The sequence below is a fragment of the Amblyomma maculatum genome, chromosome 1 (genome assembly GCF_055883805.1).
Source record: "Amblyomma maculatum isolate TAMU_Amacu chromosome 1, ASM5588380v1, whole genome shotgun sequence".
In the NCBI taxonomy this organism is placed as follows: domain Eukaryota; kingdom Metazoa; phylum Arthropoda; class Arachnida; order Ixodida; family Ixodidae; genus Amblyomma; species Amblyomma maculatum.
The window spans coordinates 409,469,375-409,490,757 of record NC_139344.1 but is presented as its reverse complement, the minus strand read 5'-3'; the positions used below and the strand labels follow the sequence as shown (position 1 = coordinate 409,490,757).

The 21,383-nt window shown below is 49.1% G+C and overlaps 1 protein-coding gene across 1 annotated transcript in view; it reads left to right on the top strand.

Annotated features, from left to right (window-relative positions):
- Positions 1-21,383, top strand: part of KaiR1D (Kainate-type ionotropic glutamate receptor subunit 1D) — a 56,723-nt gene that overhangs the window by 16,541 nt on the left and 18,799 nt on the right. Inside the window, exons 3-7 of the mRNA XM_084596429.1 lie at positions 2,646-2,809; positions 2,925-3,189; positions 4,886-5,064; positions 18,880-18,933; positions 20,481-20,642. Coding sequence (XP_084452555.1) covers positions 2,646-2,809; positions 2,925-3,189; positions 4,886-5,064; positions 18,880-18,933; positions 20,481-20,642 — 824 coding nt within the window. The remainder of the gene's footprint in view (positions 1-2,645; positions 2,810-2,924; positions 3,190-4,885; positions 5,065-18,879; positions 18,934-20,480; positions 20,643-21,383) is intronic.

The window sequence follows — 21,383 nt, the reverse complement described above, 5'->3', positions numbered from 1 at the left end:
CGCCCGAGCCGACGCTGCTCGCCAGATTGCTCGTCAGAATCTCACCATCTCTCAAGAAACTCAAAAACGCCGCTACGACGCTCACCACCGCGATGTGCACTACCCTCCCGGATCTCTGGTGTTGCTCTGGCTTCCGTGCCGTCGTGTGGGGTTGTGTCAAAAACTTCTGCCCCACTACACAGGTCCTTACCGTGTACTACGCCCAGTGACCGACGTTACCTATGAGATTTCACCGCTCCACCCAAAGTCACCGACTGCTACACCAACTTCCGAAATCGTACATGTCGCCCGCCTAAAGCCATATTACTCCCCCTCCACATCGCACGCCTAATACGCACCGGGACGTTGCCTTTTGCCGAGGGGGGGTAGTGTTACCTGGAAACGCGGTACCAAAGTGATGTGCTCACTGACGAAGAGGACTACACAAAGCGTTGAGAAAGAGGACGACGCTCACAGAGTGGACACTGCACGGCTACTGAAGTCTCAGCGCCGAGTTCAGCCCATCGCAGTGCTGTTACATTAAGTGCATCCCCGTAACAATATGTTTTTATTGTGAAAGCAATACTACGCCAGGTCTAACCGCTTGTCGCTGTGTGCCGTGTCCGTGTATGTGGTCCCCGAGCCGGCGCTGTGCCTAACAAAAGAAGACGAAGAACGCTCGGTCACCCTCAGCTAATCCTTTCGCTCCATATCCGGTTCAGCAGCGTCGAACCCTTCAAAAAAAAAAATTTATGCTGCGCGCATGGCCCGATGGGATATTTTGTCTCTGCTTCAACAAAACAAATCTTCCAGTTGCTAGTCAGTCTTTCTGTTCTCTTCAATGTTTCGAGTTTTGCGCAGTTTTTTTTTTCTCTCTCAAGATGACGTATATTCACTTTGCACAGCCGAAAAAGTCCTGTTTCTTCAAACTTCGCACTCATTATTTTCCTGTTTTGTTGAAGCCCTTTTATTTAATATACAGGGAATTGAATTTTTTTTTTCTTCTATGAACTGATCTCTTGCCATTTTCTGGGCTATCTAGCCCCGGCACTGAGGGCGCTTGTGAGGCCCAATGCATGATCGTATAGCATTTCAGAAAATTAGAGGAATATTTAAGCTCCGCCGTATGGATATGATGCGATACGGCCTGCAGCCATCTGGGTGTTTTCGCATTGAAAAATGGGCGTAGACACGCAATTCGCACTTCGAAGGCCGCTTTCAAACTGAGAACGTGGATACGCAGTCTCAGCATGGGCGTATAAAGTTTCGATGGAGTTCCGGTAGCCGCCGCATGCCGCCACCACACAATTTGTTACGACATGTCTTTTTATGCGCTGTCCCTGAGGTACGGTGATAAATTTTCGGCGTAACGAGGGCAGCCCAGTGCGCTATCGCGTAATGAAGTGTCATGCACAGTATTGCGAGGAAGACGCCAAACTGAAAGCGGCCAGGGCATCTTGCATCTGAATCATGGGCTTCCTCCCACGCATGATATTGCAGCTTCAGCTGATGACACTCGATATTTTGTCTCTCCATACAGCCCGAAGTGCCGCTTGGCAACAGTCAGTAAACGTCTTCTTACAATGAGAGGAAGGCTGCAGGTTATTCTCGCATCTCCGAATACTTCTGGATGCGAATTATCCACTGACAGCATATCGCACACACTATTCTCGCTAATTGTTCTAACGTGGCCATTTCCCTCTAAACTTTTAGTCCGTTTTTCTCAGTTTCCTTTTCGGTAGCGAGGACTAGTACCATACATTTTTTTAACAAGTCAGAGTATTTCACAGCGGCCCGTTTCATCATCAGACAAATACGTTTCGTGCATTCAGCATTTTTTATGTCAACCTGACAATCATTTCTCCTACGTCTGAAACTAAGACCAAACATTTAGAACGCTCATTAAGTTACCTTTACTTCACATGAGGAGCCCTACACACTTTTTTTTATACAGGGAAGCATTGAAGAAAGCTCTGTAGTTAAGAACCGCCTTTGGCCGCTGCTGCAGGGAAGTGGAGCCACACTCCTAGCAGCAAGCATGCGTCGAATTATAGAGACATACTTGCCTAAATCGCTGAGGAAGGAAGTATTAAATTGTAGCTTTTAATTTCTAATTTCTCTTGAGGTACGCGTTCTCATGAGTGCTCGTTTAGCTTTTTGCACTTACTGCTTAAGCGCTCTAGATGACTTGTCAGGAAAGGATAGTTAGTCAGACAACATCCAATTGTTTACGGCGCAGTCGTAGACTGACTGTCCGCGTACCAATATCCTTGAACAAAGAAAGACTAGCCGCTCATTAAGCATTCTCAATGAGGTAAACATAATATAAATTTTGGCAGCAAATTTTTCAAGCTTCAGGTAAGGGTTGCTCATACTTATACCATAATATTATTCCATGACTGTCCATTTCATATATTTCCAGCTTGAAAATACATAATCTTGATTCAATGTAAACCACTTACGTACAATTTATAAGTATACATATGTCACGCAGAGATGACGCTCGGTCATGAAGCCTAATGCTTTTGTTCCATCTTCTTTGACCGCTGCTGCGTTGGCTGAATCAAAGTCCAGAACGCGTACCCTGAACTGACACCTAGGCACCCTAAGGGGCCTGCTATTAGAAAACCCCCGGACGACTTGCAATCAGTCTTTACCGTTTCCAGGCGGCATCTTCGAGACGGGCGACGACGTGCTCGAGATGGCCTTCAGCTCGGCGGTGGATCGCATCAACACCATGGGCCTGGGAGAACCCGGAGCCCAGTTCGTCACTCCCGGCTCCCGCCTGCTGGCCCGCGTAGAGCACACCGAGCGACTCGATTCCTTCCAGGTAGGTGTAAGCGCAATATGGCAAGTGTTACAGGCAGTTTTTCGTGTTAACCTTGCCTGCAACACTGAATAAAAGCTTGTTCCCATGTAATCCAAGCCAGATGATGCCTATGCAGGCTTCGCGAAAGGTTTGCGCTTTGCTCGAGGAGGGCGTGGCGGCGGTGTTCGGCCCTCAGTCGGGTGAGGCAAGCGCCGCGGTGCGGTCAGCGTGCGCTGTGCTCGACGTGCCCCACATGGAGACCCGGTGGGACTACCGCGCCCGGCCCGACAACCATTCCGTGAACTTGTTCCCGCACCCGGCCGCCCTGGGAAAGGCATACCTGGATTTTATTAAGCACAAGGACTGGCGAACCTTCGCCGTCCTCTACGAGGAGAACGACGGTGAGCGCTTCTCACGCGTTTGCAATTTTTATCGCATTTGTTTTATTTTTAACCAAGTTTTTTAAAGTTATTTCACCGACGGCAAGACATCCCAATCATTTACTAGCATTCAAGAATAACTTAAATAATTAAGGTACATCTTTTATGACCAATTTGAAGAAATGGATTCTCATTTTCTTCTTTCACTGTCTTGTTGAATAAAATTGGCCATTTAATTTTGACCAAAGTAATCTCGACATATCAGCCGGCCATACGACAGCTGGTTTAAGAAAAGTAACAAGTAAATATAAATGAATATTATATATTGTTACATAGCACGATCACAAATGACTCATCTCAAAGAGTGGACCTCGATGGACATGAATTACCACTTCACCCTATGAATGGAGCAAGGCGCTGATCTTTCAGCTGCTTGCTTCAGTGAATTTAAGCCAAAACATTCGGTTAAACCCCATACAACATAAAATCTGGAATTTAGTTTTGTTTTTAGAAATCTAAAGAACAATAAGCGATAAGCACACTCCGGTGCTGTTGGTTGCATACAACACTTTTGATAGGCAACAGGAGCAGTATTCACTCGTAGAAAGGAAAGGGACGAACAAAATTATTCAGTATCGAAAAACACTTTTAATCTTTCGCCTGAGTCCGACATTTCCATCTCAAGAAGGTGTTATGTACCATAGCGAACTGCTCTTCTGAGAAATCTTGAGCGCCTTTTCTCTAATTTACTGTCAGCGTCCACAGTATGCGATGTAAGTGGGCATAAGAGTCAGAATCCATTATTTCCTACCGCAAAGCTCGCGCCATTTTTTCTGTGGGGAAATTAATATTGCTTGCGGTTTTAGAGCACCTCGTTTAACTGGCTCTATCATTAACCTTTCCTGGGGACAGGCTTTTTAGTGCATCTGGAGCGCAGCGTTTGGAATAGAGAAAGAAAAAATATTGTAAATTTAAATTTATTTACGTTTAAATTTGTTTAGTTTGGATAAACTTACGCGGAACAGTGACCATGCAGGACTGGGAGCTCAAAAGGGCATAGGAAGGAGTTATAGCTCCAGTAATCCTTCCAGAAGCCCCATTTTGCGATGACGTCAAAAAGCCCGGGACGTCCGGCCGGTTGTTCATTGTGAACAAGGGAGCCGTAGCGCTCCCGAAACGTCATTTGTTTTAAAATTGATCATGGTCAGTGACCAGTGAATCGATCAACAAACCATGATTCCTGACCAGACGGTATGCCGTCGAACCCTCGACTACACGTCGATAAGAAATATATTCGCAAAATAAAATAAAAATAAAGTGTATAATTTTTATTTTTCAGTGCTTGCGTGGATAAATAGTTATTAGCTCTTCAAGCGACACCTTTAAGTCCTCTTCACCATATGGACATCAAGAGTGATTCCCACTTATACGCTTTGGCGATTATTTTCTTCATATTTGCATTATATACTTGAGGAAACGACATGTTCGCTAATTAGAAACACCAACGAAGAGATAATGGGACGAGTGTCAAGCCGCTAGCACCCAACCTCTGACTTTGTCTGCATTTCTGATACGCTCTGCGCCTGTTTGTTTCCTTTCCCCAACAACACACCTGGTTTGATGCTGTTGCTGCTGCTACCGACTCCCTTTCGGCCCAGTGTTTTGGGACGACTGCTTTTCCCACGTGCATGAAAACTTGGCTACCTCTTCCCCGCAGCGCTGATCCGACTGCAGGAGATCCTCAAGGACCCGCTGATGCGGGAGCGAAAGGTGGTCGTTCGGCAGTTCGAGTCGGGCGTCGAGTACCGCAAGGTGCTCAAGGACGTCGGAAAAAGTGGCATCAAAAACATCGTGCTCGACGTGCCCACCGAACACATCCACACGGCGCTCAAACACGTAAGCCCCGCTCTATCACTCGATGCCGCTGGCGCCAATCTTGTGCGCGGCAGACTTAAGACACGTGGGAACCTCGCTTCAGGTCGAGTGCCGTAAGAAAATATAAGAAACGCACAGTGGTCCGAATAGCGCGGTATCGGATCCTTGGGTTAAATTCTACCGTGCATTGGCTGAGTTACCTCTGAGTTTTGATGAATTTGGTTCAAATGCCCCTATTTGTCTAGTGATGTGACGCCCACCGCAGCTTCTTCCGGCTTTCCCCACGCAGCACACTCGGTTTATCCTCCACATTCGCCCTTTTTACACTGCTTCCAATCAGCGTGTTATTCCTCTTCCTTTCCACTTTCCTTCTTCCACACTTCTATCTGATCTAACTACTTTTTTTTATGAGGAACACTCCTTCGGCACGATGACCTCTGAAAACGCGCTACTAATAAGCACCAGTCCAGAGCTGACTAATAAAGAACTTTAACCGCAGGCTCAAAGAGAGGTGTGTGTGGTGCATATGTTACGAAGTTCAGAAACCGAAAACGCGCCCCTATAAAAGAGGGATCAGGGGGGGGGGGGGGGGGTATGAAGTGAGAAACAAATTGTTTTTAGCTAATTAAGCAAGCATTGTCTTGATGTTTTAAGAAAGATCAGCGGCAAATATTTGCAACGCGAAGCTGTAAAAAACATGGACTGAATGAATAACCTACAAGGTTTGGTAAACATACATAGGCGATTTTAAAAATTTTATTGCGGTGTAGTAACGTTTGGTCACGTATCCATGCATCCATGCAGGTATGATCACTATCGCCAGTCCCGGGGAGTTGCGCACATGTTTTCTCAATACATGATATGGGATCCTCTTTCCGTGTTTTCACTTTAATTTTTTATTTTCGAGAATATATTTTCTAATAAAATCTGCATTGGTATTCTTGCTCATTTTCATAATTCGACTGTACACTATTTCTGCTGTGTACTGTATACATTATGTGAACATACAAAACTTCATTCATGTAATTTGGTTTATGCATTGGTTCACGCATTGGTTTATGCATTTTGGTCGAACATTGTCCCACTTTTGTACCCAGGGCCAATGCCATACTACCGAAGGGGACGATCTTAATATGCATTCCTGCATTCATTTGTTCATGTATTCATTTATTTGAGGTACCCTCAGGTTACTGAACAAAACAAATACATGTCTGAATGGTTCCTAGTCCTATAATATTGTTACGTACTCAGTACGTAACGGGGGTGTTTATTGGTAGTCTAAAGCGCTGCGAGTCACGCAAGGAGCACCAGCACACACCACTGTGTCTTCCGTTTCTTCGTCTTCTCTCTAGCCTCTTCTTCCTTTTCTGACGCCCCGAAGCACGTGACACTTCCCCCCTCGCAGACGAAGCCCCAGGACAAGCAGTTTAAGAAAGGTGCCGGGGATGGAACCTTTTTAGTCGAGCGACATGCACCACCTGGGTCCGGCGTGAGCATCGGCCACTTTCGGTGCGGCGTGAAATTACATAGTTCACGTCACTCAGGCGCTCCAAAACGACAAAAGGGCCGCTATAACGAAACAGCAGCTTTTGGGCTAAACCACGCTTGCGCAGCGGCGTCCACAGCAACACTAAATCACCGGGCACATAAGAGACATGTGGGCGTCGGTTGTCATAACGCTCCTTCGACCGTTCCTGTGAGTCTAGGATGCGGAGGCGGGCAACGCGGCGAGCTTCTTCGGCTCGACATAAAGTAGTGGCGATAGAAGGCTCGTTGTGGAGGGAGAAAGGAAGGATGGTATCAAGACTACTGCGGGGAACTCGAGCATACAGGAGGTAAAACGGACTGTAGCCAGTCGTCTCATGCTGTGCAGTGTTATAAGCGAATGTAATAAAAGGGAGGATTTCATCCCAGTTCTTGTGATGAGAGTCCACGTACATCGCCAACATAGTGGTCAGAGTGCGGTTGGTCCGTTCAACATGTCCATTCGATTGCGGGTGATACGGCGTTGTATGACGGTAATCGCAGGTGCATAGACGAAGGAGTTCTTCAATAACTTCAGCAGTAAATTGGCGCCCACGGTCACTGATCAGTACTCGAGGAGGGCCATGGCGCAGGACGAGAAATCGCAGAAAAAAATAGGGATACTTCGTAAGCAGTGGCTGAGGGTATTGCGGCTGTTTCTGAATATCGAGTGAGATGGTCAACACATACCACTATCCACAGGTTACCGTTAGAAGATCGCGGAAAAGGACCCAAGAGGTCGATGCCCACCTGCTCAAAGGGTGTGGTCGGAGGCGCAATAGGGTGCAGCGGTCCAGGTGGACGGGAAGTAGGGAGCTTGTACTGCTGGCACTTAACACAACTGGCTACATAGCGCTGAATGACTTGACGCATTTTCGGCCAGTAAAAGCGTTCCTGTGTGCGATGAAGGGTCCGGGCGACTCCCAAGTGGCCCGACGTGGTATCGTCGTGCATCATTTCAAGAACGGGAATGCGGTGGTGGTGGTTAAAACATTTATAAATAACAATTAAATGATTACAGAGGTGTTTGGGTTAGAGACGTATCGGTCTCCCCCTCACAATACTAGGTGGAGCCCCTATTCCGGGGCCCCATTGGCCAGCAACGCCGCCCGCGTCCGTTGAACCAAGGCCTTTTGAGCCTTGAGTTCTTGACAGCCGAGCAGGGCCGCCTCCCAGTCCTCTCTAGTTGGATTGGGGTTGGGGGGAATGGATGGGTTTGACTGGCACGCCCAGACCATGTGAAAGGTGTCGGCCACCTTCCCACAGTACTGGCACGCACCATCAAAGGACGGGTTGAAATGTTTAAGCACCGCCGGGCACAGTACTGTATTGGTAAAAATTTTGATGAGGAGGCGCTCGTCAGCGCGATCCAGTCCCTTACAAGGGGCCGGGTAGCGCCTGTGCTCCTCCTTGTAGTAATCGGTGATGTCTTTGAATGTAAGGGCCAGATTGTCTGATTGGGAGTAGGCTTCCAAGGACAAGGAGATAGCCCGGGGAGAGAGTGCGCGGGCGGCCTGATCGGCCTGTTCGTTTCCCCTGAGCCCCTGGTGACCGGGTGCCCAAATAAGATTATGCGGAGTTGGGTCTATGTATCGGCAGCTAGATTGCAATATACGCCGGGCAAGCGGGGGAGCCCATCCCAGCCTATAATTCCGACAGGCCCCTCGCGAGTCGGTGATGATGTGTTTCGAATTGGGAATACTGAGAGCCAGAGCGATAGCAATCTCCTCCGCGTGAGTTGTGCTGTAGGCTTTGAAAGTTAGCCCGTTAACCGTGTTTGTGTTGTGTACGACTGCAGCCGTATACCACCCCCCATGGTAAGGGCCGGCAACATCCACATAATACACGTGTTGCTGGTGACCATAGTATCGCTCCAACGCTTCCGCGCGCGCCTGGCGACGACCGTTATGGTCTTCTTTGGACATGTTGCGGGGAAGGGGTCGGACCCGGAGGGCGCGTCTCCAGAGTTCTGGCACTCTCACCCTTTCCTCAATGTGGTAATCGTGTTTGATGTGTAGCCGGTCCAAGAGGCGGCGACCGGACGTGGTCTGTGTAAGACGCGTGTATTGGCTTAGTAAGTGGGCTTCTCGTAGCTCCCGGAACGTGTTCACCACGCCCAGAGCCAGAAGTCTCTGGTTGGACGTGCTGACCGGAAGGTCGAGAGCCCGCTTGATGACTTTCCGGTGGATGGCCTCCAATTGATCCTCATCGTGTTTACGCAGGTACAAGTAGGGTGTCGAGTAGAGTATTCTGCTCGTTACAAAAGCATGGGCAAGCCGCAGTGCATCCTTGCTTCGTAATCCGCCCCGCTTGTTGGAGACCCGGCGGACCATACGACCCACCTGGTCTCCCACCATGCGAAGTTTGGCCAGAGTGGTGTCAACTCTGCGTTGATGGTGTATGAAGAGGCCAAGGACGCGGATCTCTTTGGCCTCCCGGATCGGTCCCGAGGGGAGACTGATGCGAAGCTGAGTTGTGTCTCGAGGGGATGGACGTACGTGCACAAATTCAGATTTAGCTGGGGCGCACTGGAGTCCGCAGTAGGTCGCGTAGTCGTCGACTACGGTCGCCGCCGCCTGCAGGCAGGACTCCATGTGGCCCAGGTTACCTTGCGTGGCCCAGATTGTGATATCATCCGCGTAAAGTGCGTGATGTATCCCGGGAAGAGAAGCCAATTTGGAGGGAAGATGAAGCATGGCTAAATTGAAGAGGAGGGGAGACAAGACAGCGCCTTGAGGTGTTCCCCTCGAGCCGATGGTGTATGGCCCGTGTTCCGCATCTTGTATGCGTATGTAGGCTTGGCGGTCTGTAAGAAATTGTTTTATGTAATTGAAAGTTTTGTTACCACAGTTGGTGTGACTGAGGTGATCGAGGATTACTTCGTGCTTCACATTGTCAAATGCGCCTTTAAGGTCCAAGGCCAGGACCACCTTGTCATTATGGGGGCATTCGACAGGATCTAATATGTCGTGGTGGAGCTGAAGGAGTATATCCTGTGCTGATTTTTGAGGGCGGAAACCGAACATGGTGTCCGCGAAAATGTGCTGTGTTTCAAGAAATTCGGAGAGTCTGTCGCGCACCATTGTCTCCATCAGCTTGCCGACACAAGACGTGAGAGAGATGGGGCGAAGGTTCTCCACATCAATAGGTTTGCCGGTTTTCGGGATAAAGGTGACGAGAGCCGACTTCCAATCGAGAGGGAGAGGAGTGTCTCCGTCCCAAATACTATTGATGTATTTTAGAAGCACAACATATGCTGCATCGGAAAGGTTGGCCAAAAGCTTGACCGTAACCTTGTCGCGCCCGGGTGCAGTGCCGCGTTTCATTTTGCTTAAGGCCGCCCGGAGGTCGTGGAGCTGGAACGGAGTGTCCAGCTCCGTGTTCTCTTTGCCTGCATACGAGTAGGCGACCGCCCGGGGGTCCTTGGTGGTGCACAGGTATCGATCCCTGAGTGTGTGCGCTAGCTGTGTTGTCGTTCCTGTAAAGTTGTGCATGACTTTATGTAAGTGGCGTTGGGTTTCCGTGCGTGTTTGTGTTGGATCGATGAGCGCGCGGAATAGGCGCCACGTATTACGACCAGACATCTGGCGCGCAGCCGTGTTGCACCTGTCTACCCAGTTAGTGTCGGCTAGCTGAGCAGCATATTCCGCGGCTTGATGTGTGAGTTCGAGGATGCGTTTTTTAAGGCGTTTGTTATGTTTCTGTTTTTTCCATCTTTTGGTGAGGCTGCGGCGGGCCTCCCAAAGATGTAGGAGGTGGTTGTCTACGTCCGTTTGCGTTTCCGTGAGCTGTATCTGCCTTTCGTGTTGTTTCAGTGCAGACGTGAGTGATTTGTACCAGGTGTCATATCCCGACTGGAGGGGGTCTACGATAGACAGAGAGGTGCGGAATTTTGTCCAGTTCGGGACACAAGCTTGTGTTTGTGGGCGTTTCAGTGGACGCGTGTAGATGGTTGTGTAGATTATACAGTGATCACTACCAAGAGTTTCCTCTGTGTTCAGCCAGTCGGCATGGCGTATGTTGCGTGTAAATGTGAGGTCCGGGCAAGTGTCGCGTTGAATCGAATTTCCTACACGTGTTGGGTTGGTGGGGTCGGTGTGGAGGGTGAGTCCGAGTGTAGAGAGAAGTTCCGCAAGCTTCCTCCCACGTGTGTTCTCCCGGGGATACCCCCAGAGCCTGCTGTGAGCATTAAAATCACCGACAATCAGAAGTGGGTCCTTTCCCGCTACCTGCATAGCTTGCGTGAAAATTTCGCTTAACGTAACATTTTTAAGTTTCGGGGGACAATAAATGTTTAGAATGTGTACAGGTGGGTCAGACCGCCTTAGGGGCAGTACTGACACCATCGTGTACGCGAACGGTGGTGTTGTGGGGAGTGTGACTTCCTGTGCAGTATATTGCTTGTGAACAAGTATACATGTCTGCGGGTTGTGTTGAAATGTAGTGTAGTTTGTGAGCTTGACGCCTGCGCCGGGTTCCTGAAGGGCAACCGCGGCAACGAGGAATTCAGAGGTCTCAAGGTAGAGGCGGAGTTCATCCCGCTTCTTGCTGTTCTTGAGACCTCTGCAATTCCACTGCGTTAGTGTAAGCGGCTGAGTTGTTCTGGCTCTCGACTTAGGGCTGGGGGCCATGTTCGGATACGGAGGGCGGGATTACGTTGTTAAGACCTCCCAGTCCGCTAGTGCCCGGCGCAGACATGCAGGAGTCTTCAGAAAGGTCAGACTCATCGGGAATGACTCTGTTAAATTTTGAAGGTCGGTTAACGTCCCTCATTGCACCCATGCGTTTAAGAACGCGAGGATTTTCCTGTATCCATTTTTGGATAATGTGAGTTACAGCTTGTGTCACCTGTGTGATGACATTGTCCAGCTGACGCGCGATTGTGTCATGGATAATTTTGGGAAGATCAGCCAACTGCGTTTCAATCGCGGTGACCCGAGTCTCCAGGGTTCCGAAGCGACTCTCCATATTATTAGGAATCTCCCTGTCTGTTATGTTTTCTTCCTCGTCGCTAGAAGAGGGTTGCGTAGTGATTTGATTTTTCAGCGAGTTAAGCTCACTGGCTAGTTTTTCGTTTTGAGCTCGCAAAAGGGCGAGCTCGCGTTTAAGTTCCTGCGTCTCGGCGGTGCTGGTGAGGGGGGGAGGGGAAGAAGAAGAAGAGGAGGCGACCCTTGCCCAGCTGCCTACCTTGGATTGTTTGCAGGCGGCGCCGCCAGGAGGAGGCTTTAGAGCTGGGAACTCCGCGTCTCCGGGTGGTGGCGTTGATCCAGTTGATCCCGCTGTCTTGGTATTTGGTGGCGTTCCGCCGCGGTTTTGCGTCTCCTGTTGGCGTTTCTGTTTGGCGGGGGGGCCCGATGTCTTGGGCCTTGGCTGTTGAGGCCTGATGAATTTCCCCGTGCATTCGCGGGAGCTGGTGAGGTGCGGCCCCCCGCAGATTATACACACTGGATTGCATTCGTGGGGGGCCATCCCCTCAGTACCAGCCCCAACGTTTTGGCCACAAAGTCCGCATCTTTCATTCACTGGAGTGGGACAATTGTCCGCCCGGTGACCCAGGGTGCCACAACGGTAGCACGCTGGCACAGTCTTCTTGTAACCCCTTACGGGAGTCAGTTCTGCGTTGTAGTGTACGTGCCGCGGAACGTTACGTCCCGCGAAAGTGAGCACAGCAACGTTGGAGTTCCCCAGCTTGCGCACATGGACGAGTTCTCCACCACGCCACTGCACACTATGTTTCAAAGAGTCACTGGTTTCTAGGTTGTGCACAGTAATCACTCCGCGACACACATCACCGGTGAGCTTGAGGTGTCCGTGAAGCGGAAGCGGTCCTTTGCTGGTGTTAACTTTGAAGTCCGTGAGCAGCTTCTGAACTACCTCTGCGTTCTGCGTGCCACAGACGATGATGTTTTGTTCCCAATTGGGAGAAATTGTGATGGCGTTCATGTGCTGCCTACCAATGTATTGAGAAATGGCAGCGCCGAGCTCCCCCTGTTGAAACGCTGTCTTGAGGTCGACCGTAGTACTTGGCTTGATCACGATCACGTAGTCGTCAGAATTCATCCTGACGGTTGGTTTCGGCGTCCACTTGGAGAGTGGGGATGAATTTTGTTGAGTTTTCGAAGACGGAGCGCGAGCGTCTCCCGTGTCTGCATTGTTCAGAGGAGTCTTTGACTTGGCCGCTCCTCGTGCGTTTTGCCGGCGAAGTCGCCGGTTCTCGACGACTTGAAAAAGGGCAGCTTGTTCCGCCGAAATGGTGGATTGGCCGTCCTCTGGCTGGCTTATAGGGACAGACGACCACGACAGAGTCGTGGGGTCGTAGCCGCGTTGTTCGTGCTGAGCCATGTTGATTGGGTGGCCAGCGGGCGTCTTCGCAACCAGCGGCGGGGGAGCCGCAGCCGTTAGGCTTAGCTCATCCGCTACGTGGTTATGCGCAGATTTGCTCTAAATGGCCGAAAATTGAGCGTACCTGGATATGATCGGTGTCTCCAGGATCGCGCTGCCTTCACGGATGCAGATGCGCAAGTTTCGCAGGAGTCAGATCCAGATTTCTGCGGTTCCAGCCGAAAATCGACGGAGCCAGTACGCCACGCGTCCGGCACGACGAGGAGAAAACGTGCACCTCCGGGGTTGAAATTCTTCTTGTAAAGTAAGCCGGCACGAACGCAGAAACGCGCATCTCTTGAACCATGAGCGGCAGAGAAGAGCGGTGCCAAAGTCTGATCGTTGCGTTGTTCTGTCTGGAACAGTTGAGGGTCAGGAAACGTTGACGAGATAGGCGCCAGGTAGTCATCAAAGTTGTCATCATCACTACCAGTTGATGAAAGCGGCAAGCGTGACAGTCAGTCAGCGTCTGCATGTTGGCGGCCGCTTTTGTATGCCACAGTGAAGTTAAACTCTTGCAACCGCAACGCCCATCGAGCGAGCCGGCCGCAAGGGTCACGAAAATTTACGAGCCAACAGAGCGAATGGTGGTCAGTGACGATGGTAATAACATTGCCATATAGGTAGGAACGGAATCTTTGCACCGCAAAAACCACTGCGAGGCACTCTTGTTCAGTAACGGTGTAGTTGCGCTCCGCCTTGCTCAACGAACGACTAGCATAGGCTATCACGTGCTGATCGGTGCCATGACGCTGGATGAGCACAGCACCAACGCCCACGCCACTAGCGTCGGTGTGAACCTCGATGGGGGCAGAAGGACAGAAGTGACGTAGGATAGGTCCTGATGTCAGAAGCAATTTGAGGTGGCGGAAGGCAGAGTCGCAGTCAGTAGTCCAATTGAACGGTGCATCTTTGTGCAAAAGGCACGTGAGCGGGTATGCGATGTCAGCGAATCTGGGCACAAAACGACGAAAATAGGAGCATATATAGTCCTAAAAAGCTCCGAAGCTGCTTCACTGATTTCGGTGCTGTAAAGCTGGTTACAGCCGCAATCTTTTGAGGATCCGGCCGAACACCATCCTTATCGACCAAGTAACCAAAAACAATTGTTTGGCGTTCGCCAAAGTGGCACTTCTTAGAGTTGAGGACGAGGCCTGCTCTCTCAATGCAATCGAGAACGATGGCGAGGCGGCTATTGTGTTCCTGAAAGGTCTTGCCGAAGATCACAACGTCGTCCAAATAGCACAAACAAATTTTCCACTTGAGTCCACGCAGAATGGTGTCCATGAATCGTTCGAACGTGGCAGGCGCATTGCACAATCCAAAGGGCATTACGTTGAACTCATAGAGACCATTGGGGGTCACAAATGCCGTCTTTTCTTTGTCACTTGGGTTCATCGGTATCTGCCAGTACCCCGATCTCAAGTCTACCGAGGAGAAGTATGACGCCGAATGAAGACAGTCGATTGCATCGTCAATACGTGGAAGTGGATATACATCTTTTTTGGTGACGGCGTTAAGGCGACGATAGTCCACACAGAAACGCCATGTGTTGACTTTCTTTTTAACGAGAATAACTGGAGCCGCCCAAGGACTTGAAGATTCCTGGATAAAGCCACGTTGGAGCATGTCATGAACTTGATCGTCAATAAGCTGACGTTCGGCCGGAGACACACGATAGGGCTTCTGTCTGATCGGGCGAGAAATTCCAGTATCAATCGAATGATGGATGCGAGAATTTGGAATCGGTGGCTGATGATCTCTGGCGAAGTCGAAAACCGAAACATGCTTGGAGAGCAGGTCTGTCAAAATTCGGTGCTCCTGTGCTCCCAACGCTGTGTTTATCATTGCCTGGATTCGAGACTGCAAAATGAGATGCTTTCTCTTCAGGAGCATGGTTACTTAGTGCCGCCACGTAATTCGACACACCTTCCTCGTAATGAGTGAGCCTCATGCCACGAGGCAAGACGGCTGGCTCGTCTGAATAGTTTACAGTCCACAGCAAGGTGTGGCCTCTGGTGACTGAAACTATGCAACGAGGCACCAAGACACTCTTCTTTGCGCAGGCCAGCGTTGTAGGTTCCACTACGGCGTCGAAATTCTCGCTCAAATTCGTAGATGAGATAACTTGAATGAATACTCCGGACCTCGCAGGTACAACTGTATCTTCAGACACAGAAAACGCTCCTAAATCGAGCGACGAGGTTTCTACAAGGGCCGACATCAACGCAGCATTAAGCGAGATCTGTCCACTACGGCAGTCTAACGTTGCACCACACTGTTGCAAAAAGTCTATACCTAGAATTACTTCATGCGTGGAACGAGGCAACACTGTGAATTCGGTTCGGAACGCTTGGCCACCAATCACAACTTTCGCAAAACACACACCCAAAGGCACCAATGATTCACCGCCAACACCACGGAATACCACAGCTTGATTCACGCTAAACATCACTTTATGTCCTAATCGATTCTTGAATGCTAAACTCATAACAGAGACTGTTGCGCCATTGTCAATTAGTGCCATGGTGGGGATGCCGTCAATGGATACTTCGAGTTTGTTCTTTAACATAAACACAGGCAGAGGTATTGGCAACGTTGATTTTCCGGCGACCTCACCCCCATCGGCCGCGTCTTCTAGTTTCCCGAAGGGGAAGAACGGCGCCGAGGAGACGGAGATTGTCTCTGTCTTTGGGTTGGCGGCGTCAAGCTGCGGTTCAAAGCAGGCGATCCGTTTCGCATCTGTGCCGTGCGGTATGTATCCAGAGTCTGTGTCGGATGAAATTCAGTGTCGAAATGATTAGAAACGTTGGGCAGCGGTCTATGATCTTGTGGTAGTAGGCCCCGCCGACGGCAATACCGGGAGATGTGTCCGGTCATGCCACAGCTATAACACACGGGTTGCTGGCGCCACCGGTCCGAGTAAATGCGGGCGGAAACTGGTTCTGGTTGGCGGTAGTAATCGGGACGGTATTGCTGACGAACCACCTGGCGTGTGTAGGTGGTTCTTCGGCCCATCCGTGGCTGAGAAGTGCTTAAATCGTTCTGTTGTCTGCCCCCGCCAAAGCGTGATGCATTTAAAGCCGGAATCCAGGAAGTTGACGGGGTCGCGGGTTCTGCTTGCAGCGCGCAACCGTCATACTGGTGTTCGTCCCGGCACGCAGAGTCTTTGTCACGGAACAATTCTTCCCGCACAATCCGGCGTATCAGATCAGCCATGGACTCCGGAGCACTGACATCAACGCTCGCAACAGATGTGACGTTGGCCAGTCGCCCAAATTTAGGAGTGATACGGCGCAACTTCAAGGTTTCGAAAGTGCGGCAGTGCCTGATGAAGTCAGCTGTGGAGTTCAAATTGTTTTTGCTGATAAGAAAATTATAGACATCTACAGCGGTGCCTTTAAGCAAGTGCCCCACTTTGTCTTCCTCGGTCATCCGAGGGTTTACCACCTTGCACAGTTTCACAATATCCTCGATATATGCGGTGCATGTCTCGCCAGGTACCTGGGCCCGCTGCATCAACGTTTGTTCTGCGCGTTTCTTCTTCGCGGATCCGTCGCCAAAGCAGTCCTTTATCTCTTCTGTGAAACAATCCCAGCTGGTAAGCGCGTCTTCATGACAATCAAACCAAACTAGGGCAGTGCCTTCCAAGAAGAACACTACGTTCGCTAGTTTAACGGTCGCGTCCCAACGATTGTACCGGCTCACCCGCTCGTAGTTGGTTAGCCACTCGTCGGCGTCCTCGTCAGGTTTTCCACCAAATGTGCGCGGCTCGCGGTAGTGCTGCCAGTTGCTCACCGCAGGTGTTGTTCGGTCAGCGTCGCCGTCTTGAGCCATGTTAGGTGGTAGGGGTGGCAAACCAGCGAGCCGGCGGCTTCGTCGAAGACAACGGGGATCCGTGTCGATCTACACCGCAAACTCCACCACAACTGTTACGTACTCAGTACGTAACGGGGGTGTTTATTGGTAGTCTAAAGCGCTGCGAGTCACGCAAGGAGCACCAGCACACACCACTGTGTCTTCCGTTTCTTCATCTTCTCTCTAGCCTCTTCTTCCTTTTCTGACGCCCCGAAGCACGTGACAATATTATCTCGTGGGGTAAAAGCACTGCAAACTTTTTCAGCATGATCAATGTGAGAAGATATACGCAAAAAAAAAGAAGCTTTACTCATAAAAAAGAAAAGCAAATAAACAGAGCAGACACGATTGCGACGGGACACGAGGGATGTAGTTGCAATGAGTGTTTATTGGAACATGGATATCGATAGAAGAATCTAGTCGATGCATGATGCCACTCGCAAGATTTAATTTGGGTTTTCTTAAAGGCATTATAATTACTCTGGATAGCACTTTCCAGCTTTCAGGGGGCAACGGAAAACACAATAGTGCAGTAATAATTCCCGGTGAATAAAAAACGCACCAGTCCACTTTTTTGCGGTCTTTCATAATACAGAATTAATTGGTATAGCGAGCATTTTAGTGAAAATCACGAAGAAGAAATGGGCATGGGCACGACATGTAATGCGAAGAGAGGATAACCGATGGTCGCTTAGGGTAACAAACGGGATTCCAAGGGAAGGAAAGCGTAGCAGGGGGCGGCAGAACGTTATGTGGGCGGATGAGGTTAAGAAGTTCGCAGGGGTCAAGTGGATGCAGCTAGCACAGGACCGGGTTAGTTGGAAGAATATGGGACAGATCTTCGCCCTGCAGTGTGAATATTCTGGCTGATGATGATGATGATGATGACGATAGATGGCTTTGCGTGAGAACTTACTAAACGGAATAACGGGTCAAAAGTGCCCATGTGCAGAACGCTGACGAGGAGTTACAGTTTGCATACGAACGCATTGTTAAGAAGATATCGTTGAGGCTATTGAGCCCTTGACGTACGAACATGGCGGCGTTTACTTGAGCGGGCGTCGCCCGCTTCAGACAAATAAACAGTCGTTGTAGTCATGGATGACACGTTTACCGGTAGCTACCGATGCCATTGTCGTTCGCTTTGAGAGACCGTTACTCGAAATAAAATTGTGATCTGTAACACAGCCCATTTTTCTAGGTACATGCTCAGTTCTGTCACTCCTGCACTTAAAAGGTACTTCAGTCCCCCTACAACTACTGCAAACTTGCCAAAACGTAGTAAGAAAGTTTGAGCTTTTTCACGGGTTTTCACATAATTCAATATTAACACGGCATTTTCTATTTTACTTCCAAGGGCATATCAAGTATTACACGTCATTTGATGGAAAGCAGTCCTTGACTTGTGGCTTCTAATGCCTTTCGAGGCGGAGTGACACTGTCCACGTTCACATTGTTTATTCTACATATTTCACCGACTGGCGCACTATTTGCTGCAGCAGCAGGCAGTGAGAGACTAATATACAAACAAGTGTCACATTAGCAGCTATGGCTGCTGTTTTGAGAGGGAATTTTGTCTCCAAATAAAGTGGATAATATTTAACATATTCGTGACGTCATGCTAAAGTCGCCTTGGAGGCATTTTGCTTGCGGCACGCTAACATACTAAAGCGCTTGTGGTCGTGCTACCGGAACAGTAAGCAGGCGCGCAGGCGTACAGTACTTGGCTCAGCAGAAGGTTGGGTGACGCATAATATATATATATATATATATATATATATATATATATATATATATATATATATATATATATATATATATATATATATATATATATATATATATATATATATATATATATATTTTCGTTGTGGGTAACTTCAGCTCACTAAAACTGACTGCGCGCATCAGGGGGGGGGGGGCAGCATGAGCAGGCACTTATCGTTACTTGCTCGCCGCCTTGTAGACGACGTTCCGCATGTGTGTGTCTGCAATTTTGTCTTATACAGCGTATTATAGTGACACTAGCACGTATTACAGTGACACTAACATTCGTTTTTTTTTTCTTTCTAGGCCCAGCAGGTTGACATGATGTCCGAGTACCACAATTACTTCATCACGTCATTGGTGCGTAGACCCGTACTCATACGTATATAAATGTTGCAAGAAGAGTGCATATGTGTCTTTTTTAAATCGGGCTGTAATACGGGGCATGCAGATGTGCATGTTCTAGTAGAAATCAAGAAGTAGGGTGACACAACTGCACTCCAAGGGCAAGCATTGGGTTAGATGGTTGGATGAGATTAGGGTCTGTGCCCTGCAGCGGACGTAGTCAGGCTGGTGGTGGTGGTGGTGGTGCATGGTGATTATGACAATGGTAATACAACATGGCCTCGAAGCTGGTACTGTGCTTGCCCATTATAAGATTTGTCGTCAAATATGAAGTAGAAAGACATACAGCTGCTATGTACAGGAGCCTTTAGTAGCCCATGCAGCACTTCCACTAACAAGACATGGAATATAATGCACTATTTAACTCGTCGTCTGCAGCCATGCATCAGCCTTACAATTCTACCATGGTGAGCAATGGTATGTTAACCTTCGCTCAAATGTCTGTAACTGCCGATTGATACAATAAATTACAAATTTCTCCCCAGCCGCACAATTTTCATCTATTGGCTCTTAGTACCAAAGAGCCGAATCTGCACTAAAGGGTCTATCACTGCTGCTGAACAAAATTTTTCAAGTACCCGCCGTTGTGGTGCAGCGGTTTACGGCGCTCGGCTGCTGTACCCAAGGACGCGGGATCGAATTCCGGCCGCAGCCGCCGCTTTTTAATAGAGGCGAAAAGCGAGCTCTGTGCGATGTTAGTGCACCTTGAAGAACGCCAGGTGGTCTAAATTTCTGTTGATCTCCACTACAGCTTCTCACATATATCCTGAGCCGCTTTGGAACGCTAAAACCCATAAACGAAACAAAACGAAACCTTAACTTTTCAATGCGGGTAAATTCAGGATTGTCTGCGGATACCTCAGGACAGCGACTGAACAGACGCAATATCTGAGAACCATTGCACACTAGGTACAAAATATCGCACCTACCTCAGTAGGCAGTGAAAATACCCACACTTACTCAACGAGTATGACTGTGCTCTCGAATTTGTCGAATTTAACGCGCGTTACTTTTAATACCCACGCATCTGAAAAAACAACGTCCCGTTATATCGGTGGCGTTGTCGACGGTTGAAGCCTCACAGCCTCTAAAAGCTACGAGCACGCCTCTGTCAGGTGATAGTTGTCAGGTGACATGGACGACCAGTGATTGGTTGTCGAGTTGGGCGACGTCATGAGACTACATGACATGGTCAGGCTAGCAGGAGCTGCCAACTCAGGCAACTGATAACATTGCTATGTAGCATAATGTAGAAAACTAACGATCACGTGTAATGGCGCATGGATCTCACTGATCGTCTGTGAATTTTTCTTTTGCTTCGCTAACTCGATCGAATAAGATGGTAGTAGTTTTTGTTCTAGGGAAATCAGTGAAATGAGCTTGAATTTACTGTAAACTGGCTCCACGGACAGACATAGGATTATGTGATCGTGAGGATGAAAGCACGTCTGTCCTCATATCAATCAGAGTTTGCGATAGCTGCTTGCCTCCTTTTGCTGCAGGACGCTCACACGGTGGACATGGAGGACTTCCAGTACGGCGGGACAAATATCTCGGCCTTCCGCCTCGTCGATACTCACGCCAAGGAGTTCGACGAAGTGGCCCGGGATTGGATGACGCGCAGGCTCCGACACGGACAGAAAGGCGAAGGCAACTTCTATCGGGTACGCCTTTGCACTGTGTGACCGGCACTGATTGCACCAGGGGCCACACCACAAAAGCGCATGCAAATCATACACTCAGGCGTGCATGAATTGATGAGTGATAAGTGTGACGAATAACAGCTCAACCTCATGTGCTTTCTTTTTAATTTTTTGTGGAATTAGAAACCAGGATACCGGCCGAGGAGCTAAATAGCAAAATCGAGCGTGATTATTCTTAGGCAGCTTGCAGCGCAGTAGAAGAAAAAGAAGAGTGCAGTTACGTTCTGCCTACCACTTACGGCTTCGCAGAAGTCGGTATATGGTTTAAAATGCGACGTAATGCGACAAACTTCCGTAATTATGAGTGTTGATGTAGAGTTAGGGGTCATGCGCCACAGCTAGACGCCGTTTTTTTTTTTTTTTTTATAAATGGGGGGGGGGGGGGGTGAAGGAGGCAGAGAGTGTGGCTTATCACGGGGCAAATTCCGGAGCATGGTCGATGAACTTGTAGCCTGGCAGTAAATGCCGTTATAAAAGAAGTTATGACGCAGGCCAATACGCAGAATAAATAGCAGCAAAAACATTGCTTCATAGGAAGACGTTGAGAGAATGCACTGCGGTGCTTTCTAAGAAGTGAGGATGAATGGAAACGTAATAGTACCATTACTGTTAAAACGATGTCATATAGGAGACAGAGTAACATTATGATTTGGACCTCTTTTTTATTGTGAGCCGTGGGTCTGATGTTTTGGGGAGCGTGAC